The sequence below is a fragment of the Enhydra lutris genome, unplaced genomic scaffold, assembly GCF_002288905.1.
Source record: "Enhydra lutris kenyoni isolate GAN:26980312 unplaced genomic scaffold, ASM228890v2 scaffoldscaffold31, whole genome shotgun sequence".
Lineage (NCBI taxonomy): Eukaryota > Metazoa > Chordata > Mammalia > Carnivora > Mustelidae > Enhydra > Enhydra lutris.
This window is the reverse complement of record NW_019154115.1, coordinates 20,115,758-20,131,858: the sequence shown is the minus strand read 5'-3', so window position 1 is coordinate 20,131,858 and position 16,101 is coordinate 20,115,758. Positions and strand designations below refer to the sequence as shown.

Here is a 16,101-nt window from a genome sequence, read left to right as displayed (position 1 = left end):
GGAACAGAAACAGGAAAGAAGAGAGTGACTGTAGACCCTCTGCCCGCTTAGGTCAGAGGGCCTAGTCAAGTGTGGGATTCTGAATTTGGTCCACCACCAGCCAGTTTATATACCTTGCCTATGCAACAGCACAAATAATCCAAAAGAAGCAAATGATTTACTTGGCTTTAGGTCACATTAATTTTAAAATTCTCATCTGAATATGGACACACAACATTCCATTTTATTCAACAAGGGTGTTCCCACAAGGCACTAAGCTAAGCACTAAGAAGAGAACAAGAGTGAAATAAAACATGGTACCTGTCAAGTCATTCAAAATCTAGTGAGGAAGAGAAATACGCACATAGCTCATGGGAAGGTGGGCCCAATGGGTTACCTGCTCTAGCAAAGGTGGGGAGAGATTAACCCCATCTGGCTGGGGTCAGAGGCTCAGCCAATAGACGGCACTTCTCAGAAATGAAGAATCTGTACGATTACCTTCCCCGCTCCTTTCCACTTATCAACTCATTTCCTTGGTAAATTTGACAACACCCTTTCTCTTGTTGCTTAATTCATCACTATATACAATACCATCTCTTGCAAAAGAAATCAACTTGTGTTACATACACTTTTCAATATTAAACATATTACCATAAATACATCTTTGATCAAAGTTTTATTTATCTGGGAGTTGTTCCATCATAGCTATACACCACTGACATAGCTCCAAAATGTTAGCAAATTAGCCTACAAACTACATCTTTCCAAGTATTTCCTCTACATAGACTCCACTTACTAGTTCAGATCTTTGGGTCAGAACACAAGGTCATCCTAGAGCAATCACGAAAAGAGCCCGGCTAGGATTTTAACCTAGGCTAAAGAAACAAAGGACTGTTACTATTTTATCTATGTTTTGGGAGTTTGGTTTTGGTTTTGTTTTTGCCTAGAACTGGTCAAGACACAGACGGGTACAGAGCTGTTACCCTCCTTTCAGTAAAGAAGGAGCAACATCTCTAAGAACTTAAACATAGAAATTTAAATATTTTTTCTCCTAGTGTTAGATATACTTTTCAGTATTAATTATATTACCCTAAATATTTCTTTGATTAAAGCTTTATTTATTCAAGAGTTGTTCCATAAGCCATGTAAACCCATAAGCCATGTAAACTTCCAAGTCATATAAACCCATAAGTTATGTAAAAAATACTTAACACACTTCTTTTCTGCTACACTTATGAACAATCAGAGTAAGTGACTTCAAGAATGATTACAACACACAGAACAAGTATCAAAAGTGGCTGAGAGTGTATATATGCTCTGGAGTCCACATGAGAAAGTTCACTTCACCACTCACTAGACTGTGAGCAAGCTACTTAGCGGAGATGTCCTTTCCTCAACTAAAATGGAGCTAATAACAATATGAGACTTTTAATCAGGAAATAAACTGAGGGCTGCTGGAGAGGAGGGAGGCGGGGGAATGGGATAACTGGGTGACAGGCATGAAGGAGGGCACTGGATGGAATGAGCACTGGGTGTTCTATACAACTGACAAATCACTGAACTCTACCTCTAAAACTAATAAGACACCATATGTTAACTAACTTAATTTAAATAAAATAAAACTAAATTTAAAAAAAAAGTCCTTCAAAGTACTTCATGGGGATCTTGTGAAGGTTAAATTAAATGAGATAACCATGGAATGTTCTTAGCACATCACCTGGCAACAGGGACAGATGTTTACTATCAGCCTGTCCATGAAACCCTTGGCACCACCAGAGACTTATTAAAAAGGGTCTGAAAAGCTTGCAACACTAATATGTACTTCAGATACATGTACCATTTTTCAACAGTAAATAGAGTCCAGGGTGGTTAATAAAATATTGATTATTTTAAGAGTTCTACATAAGTGACTTTTAAATACACGGAATGATTGTTGAAAATATTCAAATAATAGAGAAATATAGAAAGGAAAAAGTGTGCTCATTTAGCCAACCATTCCCCATTCTAACCCTCAAGTCCACGCTCCAGGGGAAACCACTGCAAGGCACTGTGGGTGGACACTCTTCAGATCCTTGTCTCTCAATACAGACAAGAAGCAGGGAGGTGGAGGGATTGGCTATTTTACCAAATGGGCTCATACCATAACATACTATTTGTTTATTCAACAAAATATCGTGGAAATTTTTTCAGGCCAACGCATAAAATCCTAACTCATTCTCTTTAGCTGCTGTTCAGTTGGTTGCTGTTTCAGATAATGGGTAACTTATTAATCCACTATTCTAGGCATTTAGCTTTCCTCCAATTTTCTCCTATTAAAAATAATTGCACAGGGGCGCCTGGGTGGCTCAGTGGGTTAAAGCCCCTGCCTTCGGCTCAGGTCATGATCCCAGGGTCCTGGGATCGAGCCCCGCATCGGGCTCTCTGCTCGGCAGGGAGCCTGCTTCCTCCTCTCTCTCTGCCTGCCTCTCCACCTACTTGTGATTTCTGTCTGTCAAATAAATAAATAAAATCTTTAAAAAAAATAAAACTAAATAATTGCACGAGGATAGTCTGTTTGAAGGGTATTCAACACAGGAGCAAGTATTTCTGCTGAACAGCTTCCTAGATGTGAAGCTGCTGAAGCCAAGGTTTTGCACATTTTATATTTCGGTAGTAAGTCCTGTCAAATTGTCCTCCAGAGAGAACATCGGTGAAAGAGAGGACACTGTACTCACTGCCATTAACCATCTGCTAAAAACCAAGAACAACAAGTATACCAGAACGTGGAGAAGCCATATATCTTCTCACGGAGAAGTGGCCCTCACCTTCAAAAGAAAAGACGGGAACCACAGCTAAAAATCCTACCCTATCCCTCTCCACACCAGAGCCCCTTTCCATGAACTAAACTCTCATCTTAACATTCCCAGAACCTAACACCCCCTGCAATGACCGGCTCATGTCAAAACTAGTTTTCTAATCCATCCTGCCCTTCCCAATCCCCCAAACCGACTGTGGGGCGGGGGTGGGTAGTAAGATAGAGGGACTCAAGACCTGAAGGGCTCCTGTCATCATGTACCGGCCAGGCCAAGCCCCATGAAACAGAATCATTCCAAGCAATGCTCACCTAAAAGCTCTATTCTGTTGCTGTTTTAAAGCAGCAATGGATTACAATCTCTTAATCAATAATCACTGGCCTACAGGTAGTTTACACGTTTCATTTTGTCCCACAATATTATTACAGTGAGCAGCAAGAGCAGATAAAGGTCATGTTGGTAATTAAAGCTATATTATAGAAATATGCACACCCAAGATATGATTAAATAAGAAAATATTACTCAGTTCAGTATCATCATTAAACTTGCATTAATTTATAAATATTTAAATGTACCATATGATGATCATAAATAACCCATTTTTGTCAGTTTCTAAAGTCATGCAACCCATAAACCCTTTGAAAAATTACTGCAGAAAGAAACAGTCAAGAAAGTATACGAGCCAGACTTACATTCAAATGCTGTGGTTGTTGCTTCAGGCAGAACCTGGCCTATCACATCCTAAACAAAGAGAGAATAAAGAAACACAATTAGCCATCTTCTTTATTGCTAACATGTGGCAAATCCTAGAGGAAATATGAGAACCTGGAAAAGATTTTTGAAATGTTGGCATAAACTATAAAAACATTAGTTCACAATCACACTTGGCCCAGAAATGTAAGCCCAGAGTTTACATCTCTATTTGGAGGTGGGTTGGGGGGAGGCAGTTCTTTTACCAAATCTACTCTGTATTAATATCACAATCTTTCACTCTTGATTCAACAGCGTATACACACTATTTGTGCATTTAACACACACACACACACACACACAGTTTGTTCTTGGAAAGCTGTGGAATATACTACCAATAGAAAGGTGTTTAGGAGTCAGACTAGCCTGGGTTTGAACCTCAGCTCTGTACTTAACTAGCTGTGTGACTGCTAACGAATAACTTAACCTCTCTGAGTCTCTATTTGATTATCTTTCAATATGGGTCTAGTAATACAGGGGTAATGAAAGAATTAACTTAAATAATAAACATGTTAAACTAGCACACTGTAGACAACAAATGCAGTTTCTGATACGTAACTAGCAACCTCTCGCCTTGGATTCATTGTGCAAAGAGTTAAGAAAAACAAGTTTCCGTGATGTATTATTCCAATGATGATATTAACCTATAACGCCACATGTGATACAAACAATTTTTATCAACCTATACTCTTACGCACTAGAAAACATACATTTAATGACACCGCAATAGAGTGAATCTAGCCTACAAAAAAATGTTGTCTAAGGTACATAATCTGATGTCAATGTTTACATGAACGCATAAAGCTGCAATCTTGAAAATCAGTCTACAGAGACAGCTTAGTTAAAGAGGCATGGAACATCTTCAAGAAATAGCCAGTTCTGGGAAAAGTGACCCTCCATTACGTCCAGCCTAACCCAAATGGTCAGCAAACCTCGCCGCTCTTGGGGAGCTCGGCCACCACGTCCCTCCTGGGCTCTGCCAGGAACTGGCACCAGGCAGCCGGCTTTGTCAGCCACCTGCAGTAGTTCTCAGCAGGGAGCCCACAGCCCTCCCAAGCGGGGCACTGGGCAGAGGTGGGGGCTGCAACTTCCTTCTAAAGGCAGTTCTTCTGAAGCTTTTGCTGCAGTGGAAATTTGCATAATAGCCTTGCCTCTAAGTGCCTTTTTTTTTTTCCCTGCAAAATAAATCTGTGCATATAAAATTGATCAAAGAGAACTATCTGAGGCAGTCCTCGCTCATTAGAGCCAAAGGAGATGAATTTTTTTTCCTTCTGACTCTAGTCTTAGCCAATGAAACATCAACTCTGAGGAAGTATTTTTTTTTTTAAAGATTTTATTTTTTTTTTATTTGAGAGAGAGACAGTGAGAGAGAGCATGAGTGAGGAGAAGGTCAGAGAGAGAAGCAGACTCCCCGTGGAGCCAGGAGCCCGATGCGGGACTCGATCCCGGGACTCCAGGATCATGACCTGAGCCGAAGGCAGTCGTCCAACCAACTGAGCCACCCAGGCGTCCCTCTGAGGAAGTATTTTTTAAAAATTTTAGTGTTAAAGAAATTCTGCACACTTACAGGTAGAAAGTATTTATTGACAAGTAAATGGAAACTGTAGAGCGAGTATGGAATAAAGATTACAGGCAGCTAGTGTAAAGCTTGAGTATGTGGACCAGGGCCAAAGTGCTAAGGCTGGACCATGGCTCTGCCATTCACTAGCGGAGAGACTGAGTCTCTCTGTGCCTCCGTTTTCTTCTGTGTAAACTGAGATCGTGATTGTACGTACCTCACAGGACTAAATGAGTTCATATCTATAAATGCTTAGAAGAGTGTCTAGCACAGGGGAAGTGCTACATGAGCGTCTGTTAAATATAACAAGTCATTATTACTGGAACGTTACAAAGCCTACCTCACAACGAAACCCTAAATTTCAGCACCCAAGGACTGGTGGATGGTCACTCATTCACTTACATCCTCCTTCCACAGCATTTACTGAGGGCCTTTGCTAGCTGGTAGTGTTGTTAAAAACAACTTGGGGGACTCCAGCCCTTATGCTCCAAGTTGAGGTTACCTCTGGTTACTTCAAGGGAACTCTGATCATCTCAATCTGGAGACGTGAACGCTATAGTAACAGCAGACTAATTCAGGATACTTCCTACTTACGAATAGCAGAACCCATCAAACAGCAAATTTCTAATAACTAGCTGGAAACCTCGCCTGGCAGCAATGGTGTCCTTTGCCCATCAACATAAATAAGGAGCCCCACAGCTTTTACACCTAACGTGGGGAAAAGGAGAAAGAAAAAGCAAATTTGCTTGAGAGAATCATGAGAATCATGTGAGTACAACCAACCACCTTGTTTTGTTAAAGCAAAGAAAGTGGGGCTTATGATGCCAAAGGGCTAAAAAGCTTCAAAATTAGGTAATACTTACTGGTCATTTCTAAGCAGGACACATTTCAAAATTTTATGTATATTTTCCAGTTATATTTTAAGTTACTTATCCCCCCCCAAAAAAAACCATCTTAAGTCTCAACATAACATTTACCTAAAGAAGTTTTCAAAAGAAAACTTAAGTTTAAATATCTTTTTTTTTTTAAAGATTTTATTTATTTATTTATTTGACAGAAATATCAAGTAGGCAGAGGCAGGCAGAGAGAGAGAGGAGGGGAAGCAGGCTCCCTGCTGAGCAGAGAGCCCAATGTGGGGCTCGATCCCAGGACCCTGGGATCATGACCTGAGCTGAAGGCAGAGGCTTTAACCCACTGAGCCACCCAGGCGCCCCTATGGTGATCATTTCTTGATCCTTTTCTTCTCTGTGCTTTTAATAAATCCATCAACTATGTGATGGATCAAAAGTATAATTAAGCATCTACAACATGCCTGGACTAAAAAGATCACAAAAGCTGTAGGCTACAGAAGAGTAAGATTCAGGAAGATGCTGGTGTGGTCACAGAGATAAAGACAAACCTAAAAGAGTAACAAAAGGGCACTCACAGTATGATAAGAGCCAAACAAAAGACATAAATAGCCAAGTATTTGCTAACTCAGGAGGCAGGAAAAAAATCAAAGGCTCAGTTTAGAGAAAAATTTCACAGATGAGGGGATCTGAGCTGGGACTTAGGAGACAGGGTTCACACAGCAAGAGGATTAAGAGGAACATCCTCTCCTCCCACTGCCTAGTTGAGATCTCCTGCACAATCTTACCAAAACTGGGGGCTGTCTCTACAAGAAACAGAACACAGAAAGCTGAAAAACAGATCACCAAATGTCTCTGCCCTCGGAGACCAGTAGGCCTCCTTCACACTGCAGCCAGCCCCTAATTATTCAGATGCAGGACAAAGCCCCAGAGAAGTGGGGTGACTTCTCAAAAGTCTCCCAGCTGCTTGATAGAGCTGTGACAAGAGCCCTCAACCACAACCCCACGTCCAAAACACGCTCAGGTACAAATGCCTCGGGGACCACAGGCTGCTTCTGGCTTCTGTGGCTGGTGCAGCCCAAAACAAGCTGTGTGGCTTGAGCATTTTCCCCCTCTGGGGTTCATGCTCCTTCATTTGAAAACTGGAGTGAAGCGTTATATTAGATAAAGGGGATGCTTCCAGATTTCACTGGGCTTTAAATTTTAAGGGTCTAAGCCAAAGATGCTGAGGTATCTGTTGGTTTTTTGCCAATTTCTTGAGGAAGAGATAAGATGACCCTAGAGAAGAGATCACAGGTGTCCACCAGGATCCGGGCACACAGTTCACAGAGCCTGCTCTCAGGAATGCAAGAGAGAGCACAGCACACATTGCTAAGAGCCCTTCATCAAGCCTTCCTGAGAAAGCATGCTCCTCCTGGGCTTACCTGCGCACACGCACGTGTGAAAACACATGGCACTCTGAGCTCTAGATGGTGGGATCGTTTGTGCAAAGTTTACTTTAAGGCCTATCAGCCTGGAGGCAAGGAACCATTGAGAGATGCTTGAGAAGCAAGACTCAGGCCCTGTCCCTTATATTTTAACAATACTTATAAAAGCGCTTACTACATTCCAGATTGTTCTAAGTGCTTTATGTATATCAACTCCAGTAGTCCTTCTACTCTGTCAGATGGGCACTATTTTTATCCTCCACCCTCCACTTTTTTTTTTTTTTTTTTTTTTTAAACACATGAAGAACTGAGACACTTAGCCCAGGTGAGTCTGGTAAGACTTGCAATTTAAACTCAGGGAGTTTGGCCCAGAGTTTGGGTTTTTAAACATTGCACCATTCTATTTTATCTTTTTTAAAGATTATTTATTTATTTATTTGATAGACAGAGATCACAAGTAGGCAGAGAGGCAGGCAGAGAGAAAGGGGGAAGCAGGATCCCCACCGAGCAGACAAGGACTCAGGGATCATGACCTGAGCCGAAGGCAGAGGCTTTAACCCACTGAGCCACCCAGGTGCCCCACACCATTCTATTTTAAATAATACCTTCTGTTATTTCAAAAGAGGAAAGTGAAAGAAAGCTCACATCTTTCTCATCACAGGCACGATCTCACTTAATCTTTGCAAGTCTTGAGGACAGGTATCGTCCCTATTTTACAAGTAAGGAAACTGAGGCTAAAAGAGACAGTGACTTGGCTAGTTAGTGGGACTGCCTGCAATTAAACCCATGTTTCTAGATTCAAAACCTAGTAGACTGGCCCACAAAACCATAACTGCACGCATCTTCTTTGACACTCCCTTTGAAATATTTGAACAAATATTTTGGGATGCTAAAAAGCTCCAGAAACAGAGGGGAGACAGAAACATCCATCTCCTCCAGAAGTTTACCATTTTAGTGGAAGAGATAGACAAAACTGTGACAAAACCCGTGACCTTTGCTGGAACGAAGCTGTGCAAACACAGAGGATGGGCACATAGCCAAGACTAAGGTAGAGGAAAAGTGAAGCTGAGCTCTGAACAACAGGCAGGAGTTGGCCAGCTGAAGAAAGAGGTGGAGTGCAGACAGCCTGAGCGAACTCAAGGTTAGATCTGTGTACCTGGAGCACGTGATGCTCCCAGGGGTGTAGTGGAGATGGAGCTGGTCCAGGTAGGCCTAGAGGGCCTAGAGGACCATGCTAAAAAGTTTGGTCCTTGTTATAAGGGAGGAAATCTATAAACATGTGAGTGTGTGAATTCCAGAAGCAAAGAGAAGGCCAACATTTGGTGTACAAGACTGGAAGTTGCTGGCTCATTCCAGCTTTGGGACTCCTGGTCCAGACACCTGAAAATCTGTGATGTTCTGGGTGGTCAGGAAATCCAGAATTCAAAATGTAGGGACAGGAATCAAATTTTGATTGAGTCACCTACGACTATGAAAAAAAAAAAAAAATCACATCAGAGATCTCCCTCCTACCAGGAACCTCTGCTCCACCCCATCTTACCTTGCAGGTAAACTGCACCGTAGATCTGGTACCTGCCACATGCTTCTGGGTTAGGTTCGGCTTTTCATGCCTCAATTACTCAATATATAAAATGGGCACAGTGCACTCTGGCTATCTCAAATGTGTGCTAAAAGATGAGAAATGGCAGTGCAGCATGTGGAAAAAAATTACTAAGTAAGGAAATCTGAGTTGTGGTACTGACACTCCCACTCACGAGCAACACAGGAAAAGCCATTCTGCCTAACTACTCCCCAGTAACTATCTCAAGAAAGGTAAGAGGTTTCAAGAGGCCACTGCCAAGGTTACACTCTGTTCTCACATCCCATGACTTTCTTTGCAATACATTCAAATATCGTGAGAGTAATGGCACTGCATTGATTCCAAGACACACCCGTTCCCCCAACGTTAGCATCTCTGAAATGGGGCGAATACTTTCTTATGTGCAGCGAGCGGGTCAGTTTAACGGGCAGTATTTTTTTTCTTTCTGAGTGGTACCTAAAATAGTATCTTCAAACCAATGACACCTTAGGTTTGCTGAAACATGGTAAATTCAAGCTGCCTAGTTTCCCTTTCCCCAGTAGTCGCCAAGTTCAGGGAACTCAGTAGAAAGGCATGGCTGGAATCTGGCCAGGGACATTCCGAGAAACACTTGGGGAAAAAACTTCCAGATTCAGCTTTTTGCATCCACTTGGTTGCTTCTATGTGTAGGTCCCAGTCCAGGCTGTGAGCTCCTTGAGGGCAGGGGTTCAATCTGATTCATCTCTATTTCCCCAGGGCCTAGCACAATTGCCAGATTTCAGTCCATGCAATTAATCAATGCCTGTCGCTGAAGCAATAAAACTGCCCTCACAGGAGGCCAGCAATGGCCACCTTCACTAGCTTGGGCCACCAGACTCAGATTCAGTGGTTAGGGCGCTATCTACCCCACAAATCCCTGTGCCCTCCTCAATGGGATTTGGAGACTGAGATTACCACTCACCAGCACATCCCTGAAGAGTAACTGCGGCCCGGAGTGCACTGTCCAGTCCACCGCGCCACTATTTGGAATCTTGATACGAATCACCAGCACCTGGTTCTCCATGGCATGGAAGGGGCCAAGGGCCAGCCACAGCATTACAGGTTACAGGGGCTCACATCCTGAGGCAGGAGGTACCCACTGGATCCGGGTTAAGCAAGAGCTCCAAGAGGTGACAAGGGGAGCGAGGGGAAGAACACAGAGGGTCGTGGGCGGGGGTGTTGTAGAGAGAAGGCGTGGTCTGGAAGTAGCCCGCAGGGACCGAGCCAGACCCAGGCTGTCTGGGGTCGGGGGCTGCCTCCCTATGAGCGTGGACGGGGCAGGAGGCAGGGGCCCTTAGAACCTAGCGGAGATCAGAAGGTTCTGGATTGGAAAACTGGACGAAACGGGATCGTGAAGCTCTCTGCCCTCCGTGTGGGTGTGAGGGCACGACCCCGTTTTAGGGAGGCAGAGCGGCAGGTGTCCACTCCTCCTTAGTGGAGAGTGGAGGGTCCCCGACTGGAGGGGACTCAGTCGGGGACTGTTTGGAAGGAACCCCGGGGCCCCCAGAGCACGCGACAGCTGTGGGAGGGCCTTCCGCCAGAGGACGGGACAGCGAGTCCTGTTCCCCACCCCGAGTCAGAGGGCGCCGCGCGCACGGGCTCAACCCCGGCCGCCGCAGGCCGAACGTTCCTGCTGCGGCGGCAGCGGCGGCGGCGGGAGGAGGAGGAGGAGCAGGAAGGCGCGGCGAGGGCACTGTTACTCCGGAACCAAAACGCGCGGCACCGGAACTCCGGGAGTGGGCGAGAGGGACCCGCCTCCCGCGGCGCCATGTTGGAAGAGGGCAGCTCCCGACCAGCCCCGCCCCCACGGCCGGGCGGGCTGGACCAAGGAGTGAGTGCGCGCCAAGTGCGGGGAGGAGGATGAGGGTCCGCAGGGCTTCCCCACGCGGAGACTTCTGTCGCCTTGTGTACGGCCCCGGCGATCGAGTGAAGCTCCTTGCCTTTTCCGACCCTCGTTAAAGGCATCAAATCAGCAAGAACTCAAAAAGTGGTTCTCTCTTTCTCTTCCTTCTTCCACGCCGCAGATGCAGAAGGTCGTCTTCCACTCACATTAGCAAAGAGTGTATGAATCCCTTTCTTTTAAACTCCACAATTGCCCTGAAATAGCAAACAGCTCTCTGTACAAAAGCAACAGTTAAAAAAAAAAAAAAATCCGCCAAGAGTTCAACTGTCAGGGATCAGCTGCAGGAGTGGCATCATGTCCTCTTAATAAGTCGTTGCAGAAAATAGTCTCGTCCGTAAATTTTCAACTCGATAGCAATGTTTAAGCAATCGATGATATCTCAGGCAGTAGCAATAACCCTGGGTTGTTTTTAAATGCCTGTTAACCTCAGATATTAAAGTGCACAATTGTGGTGATCAATGGTGCCTAGATAAAAGTTTGTTTACAAATTGCAACCTGTAGGTTTGTCCATAATCGCCTAATGAAGGTGCACATGCCGCTTTACTTTGGGTGCTGAATTTTATATAAATTCAGTGGGAGAGGAGTGACATTTTCTCCCTAACACTCAGATAGTTTATTCACTCGAGAGGACAAATAATTTAAGTGTTGATTAATTTCAATATAATACCAAAAAATGTTGTGCGTATTTTTCTCTGCCTTTCTTTTATATTTAACTTGAAAGTCCGTGTAGGAGATACATTATCTCTTTTTAGTTATTGTAGATTAATAGCTTAGGTAGAAATTCACTTAATCAGATGCTCCAGATATTCTGATATTCTGTAATTGCCCTTAGTCCCCTGAAAAGTAAACAGTGTGCTGAAGGCCCCCTTGTACGTTTCATTGAAAGTTCTTTCCTATCATTTGAGAAAATAGACCATGAAACTAGAGATTTTCTATGAACCTATCATTTGTTAAACGGCTTTTTAATTCATAGTACTATGGGGAAAACCAACTCAATTTGTACTTTGAATTTTTCTGGATCGGTATATACCCAGAAGTGTAAATGCTGGATCATATAGTAATTCTCTTTTTAATGTTTTAAGGAACCACCATACTGTTTTCCACAATGACTGCACCATTTTACACTCCCACCAGCAGTGCACGAAGGTCCCAATACCTCCACATCTTCACCAACACTTGTTATCTTCTGTATTTTTTATGTTAGCCGTCCTTTTGGATGTTAGGTGGTATCTCCCTGGGGTTTCAATGTGCATTTCCCTAGTCATTAGTGATGCGGAGCATCTTCTCATGTGCCTGTTGGCCACTTCTATATCTTCTTTGGGGAGCTATCTATTTCATTCATTTGCCCATTTTTTTAAAAGATTTTTTATTTATTTATTTGACAGACAGAGATCACAAGTAGGCAGAGAGGCAGGCAGAGAGAGAGGAAGGGAAGCAGGCTCCCTGCCGAGCAGAGAGCCCAATGCAGGGCTCGATCCCAGAACCCTGGGATCATGACCTGAGCCGAAGGCAGAGGCTTAACCCAGTGAGCCACCCAGGTGCCCCCCTTTGCCCATTAAAAAAAAAAAAAATTATTTATTTGTTTGAGAGAGAAAGATCATGAGCAGAAGGGGCAGAGAGAGAGGGAGAGAGAATCTCAAACAGAGTCCATGCTGAGTACTGAGCACAGATCCCAACAAAGGGCTCTGTCAAACAGCCCTGAGATCATGACCCCAGCCAAAACCAAGAGTTGGACACTTAACTGCACCACCTGGGCTTCCCCTTTTGCCCATTTTTAAAGTGAGTTATTTATGGTTGATGTTGTAAAGTGATTTTTTTTTAATGATGAAAATACATTTTGCTATTGTAAATCACAGAGGTTTTCTTTCATCTCTTTTTACCTTGCTCTCAACTAGAATTCTTAACCCAGAGTCTGACTGCTTCCTACCACTTCACAGCTGCTACCCCAGTCCAAACTTTCATTGCACGTGTCTCCTAACCTTTTGTTTCCACCTTTGCCACTACTCTATTCTCAACCCAGTTGCCAAGGTTAGATCAAGTCACTCCTTTGGTTAAAATTCTCTAGATGGCTTCCTAACTTGTGCAGGGTAAAAACTGAAGTCCCTACACATTCTGCTCCCTTTCTGGACCCTCAAACCTCATCTCCTACCACTCTCCCTCATTCACACCAGTCTCCTTCTCACTGTTCCCTGAACACATCAGGCATTCTACCTCAGGGCCTTTGCATTTGCCATTCCCCCTGCATGGATTGCTCTTAGCCTTGGTATCCAGGTGGCTCACTGCCTCACATTCTGCACATCTTTTTTGGTGGTGGTGTTGTTTTATTACCAAAAACAGCTTTTTAAAAAAATTTTTTTAGCTGACTCTGTGCTTGTGCCTTCAACACTTTCACAATGATTTTCTGCTCCTTGGTAAGGAAAGCAAGCTTGACCCTTTCTCGAACACACTTAGCAGACATGGAAGCACCGTAGACCCTGCTGACATGTTTTTCTCTTTTAGACAAGGAAACCTTTAGGTCTCACAACACGAAATCCTCGAAGTCAGCTTGGGCACACGCTACATGTGGATTCAGTGCTTTCCCAACCTTGTTGTAAATGATTCTATTACCAGGGGTTCAGGACAGCCTACTTTTGTTGAAGGCTGTATTGTAGGACAGCCTGTGACAGTATGTCAAACACTGGACCATTCTGAATGCCTATAGACACCCTCCCCAGAAGAGCGCAGTCTGTAGGTCTCAACCTAAATGTCCCCTTCTAGCTGCAGCCTTCCTTTAGCACGTACTGTGGAAATTACAAACCAGCCCCAAACCCACTCCACGCATAGATACAAGATCCTAGCACTGATCATTATCTCACATATCACGGGTTTCAGTCATTTGTCTGTTTCTCCATAAACTATAAGATAATGAGGGAGGGGAACTGTATGTGTCTATATTCGCTGCCATGTCCCTAGCACCTAAAATAGTAGCTGGCACACAGTAGGCATTTTAATGACATCTGTTGAGCGAATGAATGTATTTTGAAGGCAAGGTGAATTGCATAATAGGAATGCACCTTCCGTGAGCATTTCTTGCCTGTCTTAAACCTCATTTACTCCTTTGTTTTGCCACCATGACCATCATTACGGACTCCCAATGAACCACACATTTTATAGCAAATATTGATCCCCTCCTCTGCTTGAGAATTCCACTTATCTCCTTCAGGGCTTACTGTGGGCCATTATAAATAACACTCAAATACTTGTTGATTAATTTTGATTTAGAAGAATATGACATGGAGCACCTTAGTGGCTCAGTCAGTTAAGCATCCCACTCCTACTTTCAGCTCAGATCATCTCAGAGGCATGAGATCAAGCCCCATCCTGGGCTCGGTGCTGGGGGTGGAGCTTGCTGAAAGTTCTCTCTCTCCCACTCCCCTCATGTGCACACGTACACGCTCTTGCTCTAAAAAATAAAAATAAATAAATAAAAGAATATGATGAGAACAGAGGATGAAAACAGGAGCTCTCCAGGGGAGAAACCTAGCAGACACCATTCTAACCAAGTGATCAAGCTTAACATCCCCAGTAATAAGTCATGTTGGTATCATGTGCTCTCTAATATGAGGCAGTCAGAAGGGCAATTGACCTCCATGGTCTTCCCCCAAAACTCAGACCCAATCTAATCATGAGAAAAACATCAGACAAACCCAAATTGAGGGACATTCTACAAAGTACCTGACAAGCCCTTAAAACTGTCAAGGTTGGGGCACCCAGGTGGCTCAGTCAGTTGGGCATCTGCCTTTGGCTCAGGTCATAATCCCGGAGTCCCAGTATTGAGCCCCATGTCAGGCTCCCTAGTTGGTGGGGAGTCTGCTTCTCCCTGTGACCCTCCCCCACCTCGTGCTCTCTCACTCTCTCTCTCTCTCAAATAAGTAAATAAAATCCTTTTTTAAAAAACAACTGTCACGGCGCCTGGGTGGCTCAGTGGGTTAAGCCTTTGCCTTCGGCTCAGGTCATGATCTCAGGGTCCTGGGATCAAGCTCCACATAGGGCTCTCTGCTCTGTGGGGAGCCTGCTTCCCCCTCTCTCTCTCTGCCTGCCTCTTCCTACTTGTGATCTCTCTCTGTCAAATAAAATAAATAAATACATAAACAAATAAACAAAATCTTTAAAAAAAACTGTCAAGGTCATAAAACACACACACAAAAAAGTCACTGTCACAAACCTGAGAAAACTAAGAAGACATGATGACTGGATTCCTCAGTGGAATCCAGAAACAGGAAAAGAACAATAATGAAAAACTAGTGTACTCTGCTGTTCAGTTAGTAATAATACACAATGTTGACTTCTTTGACTTCTTAGTTTTAACAACTAAGTTTTATGTAAGGGGTTAACATTAGGGAAACCTGCGTGAGGATATATAGGAATTCTGTAATACCTTTGCAATTTTTTTGTAAATCTGAAATAATTTCACAGGTGCCTGGGTGGCTCAGTCAGTTAAGTGTCTGCCTTTGGCTTAGGTCGTGATCTCTGGGTCCTGGGATCAAGTCCTGCATCAGGCTTCCTGCTCAGAAGTTTTTAAAAAAGAAGAATATAAAGAGTCATGAACAAAAATGAGCACAGATAAATCCCTGAAAGTGTGACAGGAAAGTCTACTCTCTCCTGTTTCGGCAGGAAGAGAGAATAACAGTGGGAACAATTCCAGCACTCACGCAGGAGTGGAAATGACAGTTCAACAGATGTTCGTGGGGCACCACCATGTGCCAGGTACATAGATTATAGATGCTCTAAAATGAATTAATTTATTAATTTAAAATGTCCTTAGATTGAATTTCTACGTAATACATTTTCCTTTACTTTTTAAAAAAGATCTTATTTATTTATTTGACAAAGAGAGAGAACATAAGCAGGGGCAGCAACAGGCAGAGGGAGAAGCAGACTCCCCGCTGAGCAGAGAGCCCGATGCAGAGCTGGATCCCTGGACCCTGAGATCATGACCTGAGCTGAAGGCAGATGCTTAACTGACTGAGCCACCCAGGCAGCCCTCCATTTTCCTTTAGATAGAGTAGGCTGGTGTTCCTACAAATCATTTAAGCCACATTACTTCTCTCTTTTCATTGTTTAAACATATCTGTATTATTTTCTTTATATTGACAAACAAAATATAGCTCACGTTTTGTTTTTCAGTATACATAGAACAGTGTATGTTAATTCATTACGTGTGAGGTATTTTAAAATTTGTTGCTTTTCTTGCAAATAATTCATATG

At 43.5% G+C, this 16,101-nt stretch overlaps 1 protein-coding gene and 1 pseudogene across 3 annotated transcripts in view; both read right to left on the bottom strand.

Moving 5' to 3' along the window:
• Nucleotides 1-10,576, bottom strand: part of LOC111153163 (mitogen-activated protein kinase kinase 5) — a 267,166-nt gene extending 256,590 nt beyond the window's left edge. For all 3 annotated transcript variants that reach the window (XM_022511975.1, XM_022511977.1, XM_022511976.1), the window contains exons 1-2: nt 9,874-10,576; nt 3,464-3,512 (exon numbers count right to left, since the gene is read on the bottom strand). In XM_022511975.1, the coding sequence (XP_022367683.1) occupies nt 3,464-3,512; nt 9,874-10,008 (184 nt within the window). In that variant the 5' untranslated portion in view covers nt 10,009-10,576. The remainder of the gene's footprint in view (nt 1-3,463; nt 3,513-9,873) is intronic.
• A 2,619-nt stretch (nt 10,577-13,195) lies between these two features.
• LOC111153126 lies at nt 13,196-13,540 on the bottom strand (annotated as a pseudogene).
• Between the last annotated feature and the right edge of the window lie 2,561 nt (nt 13,541-16,101).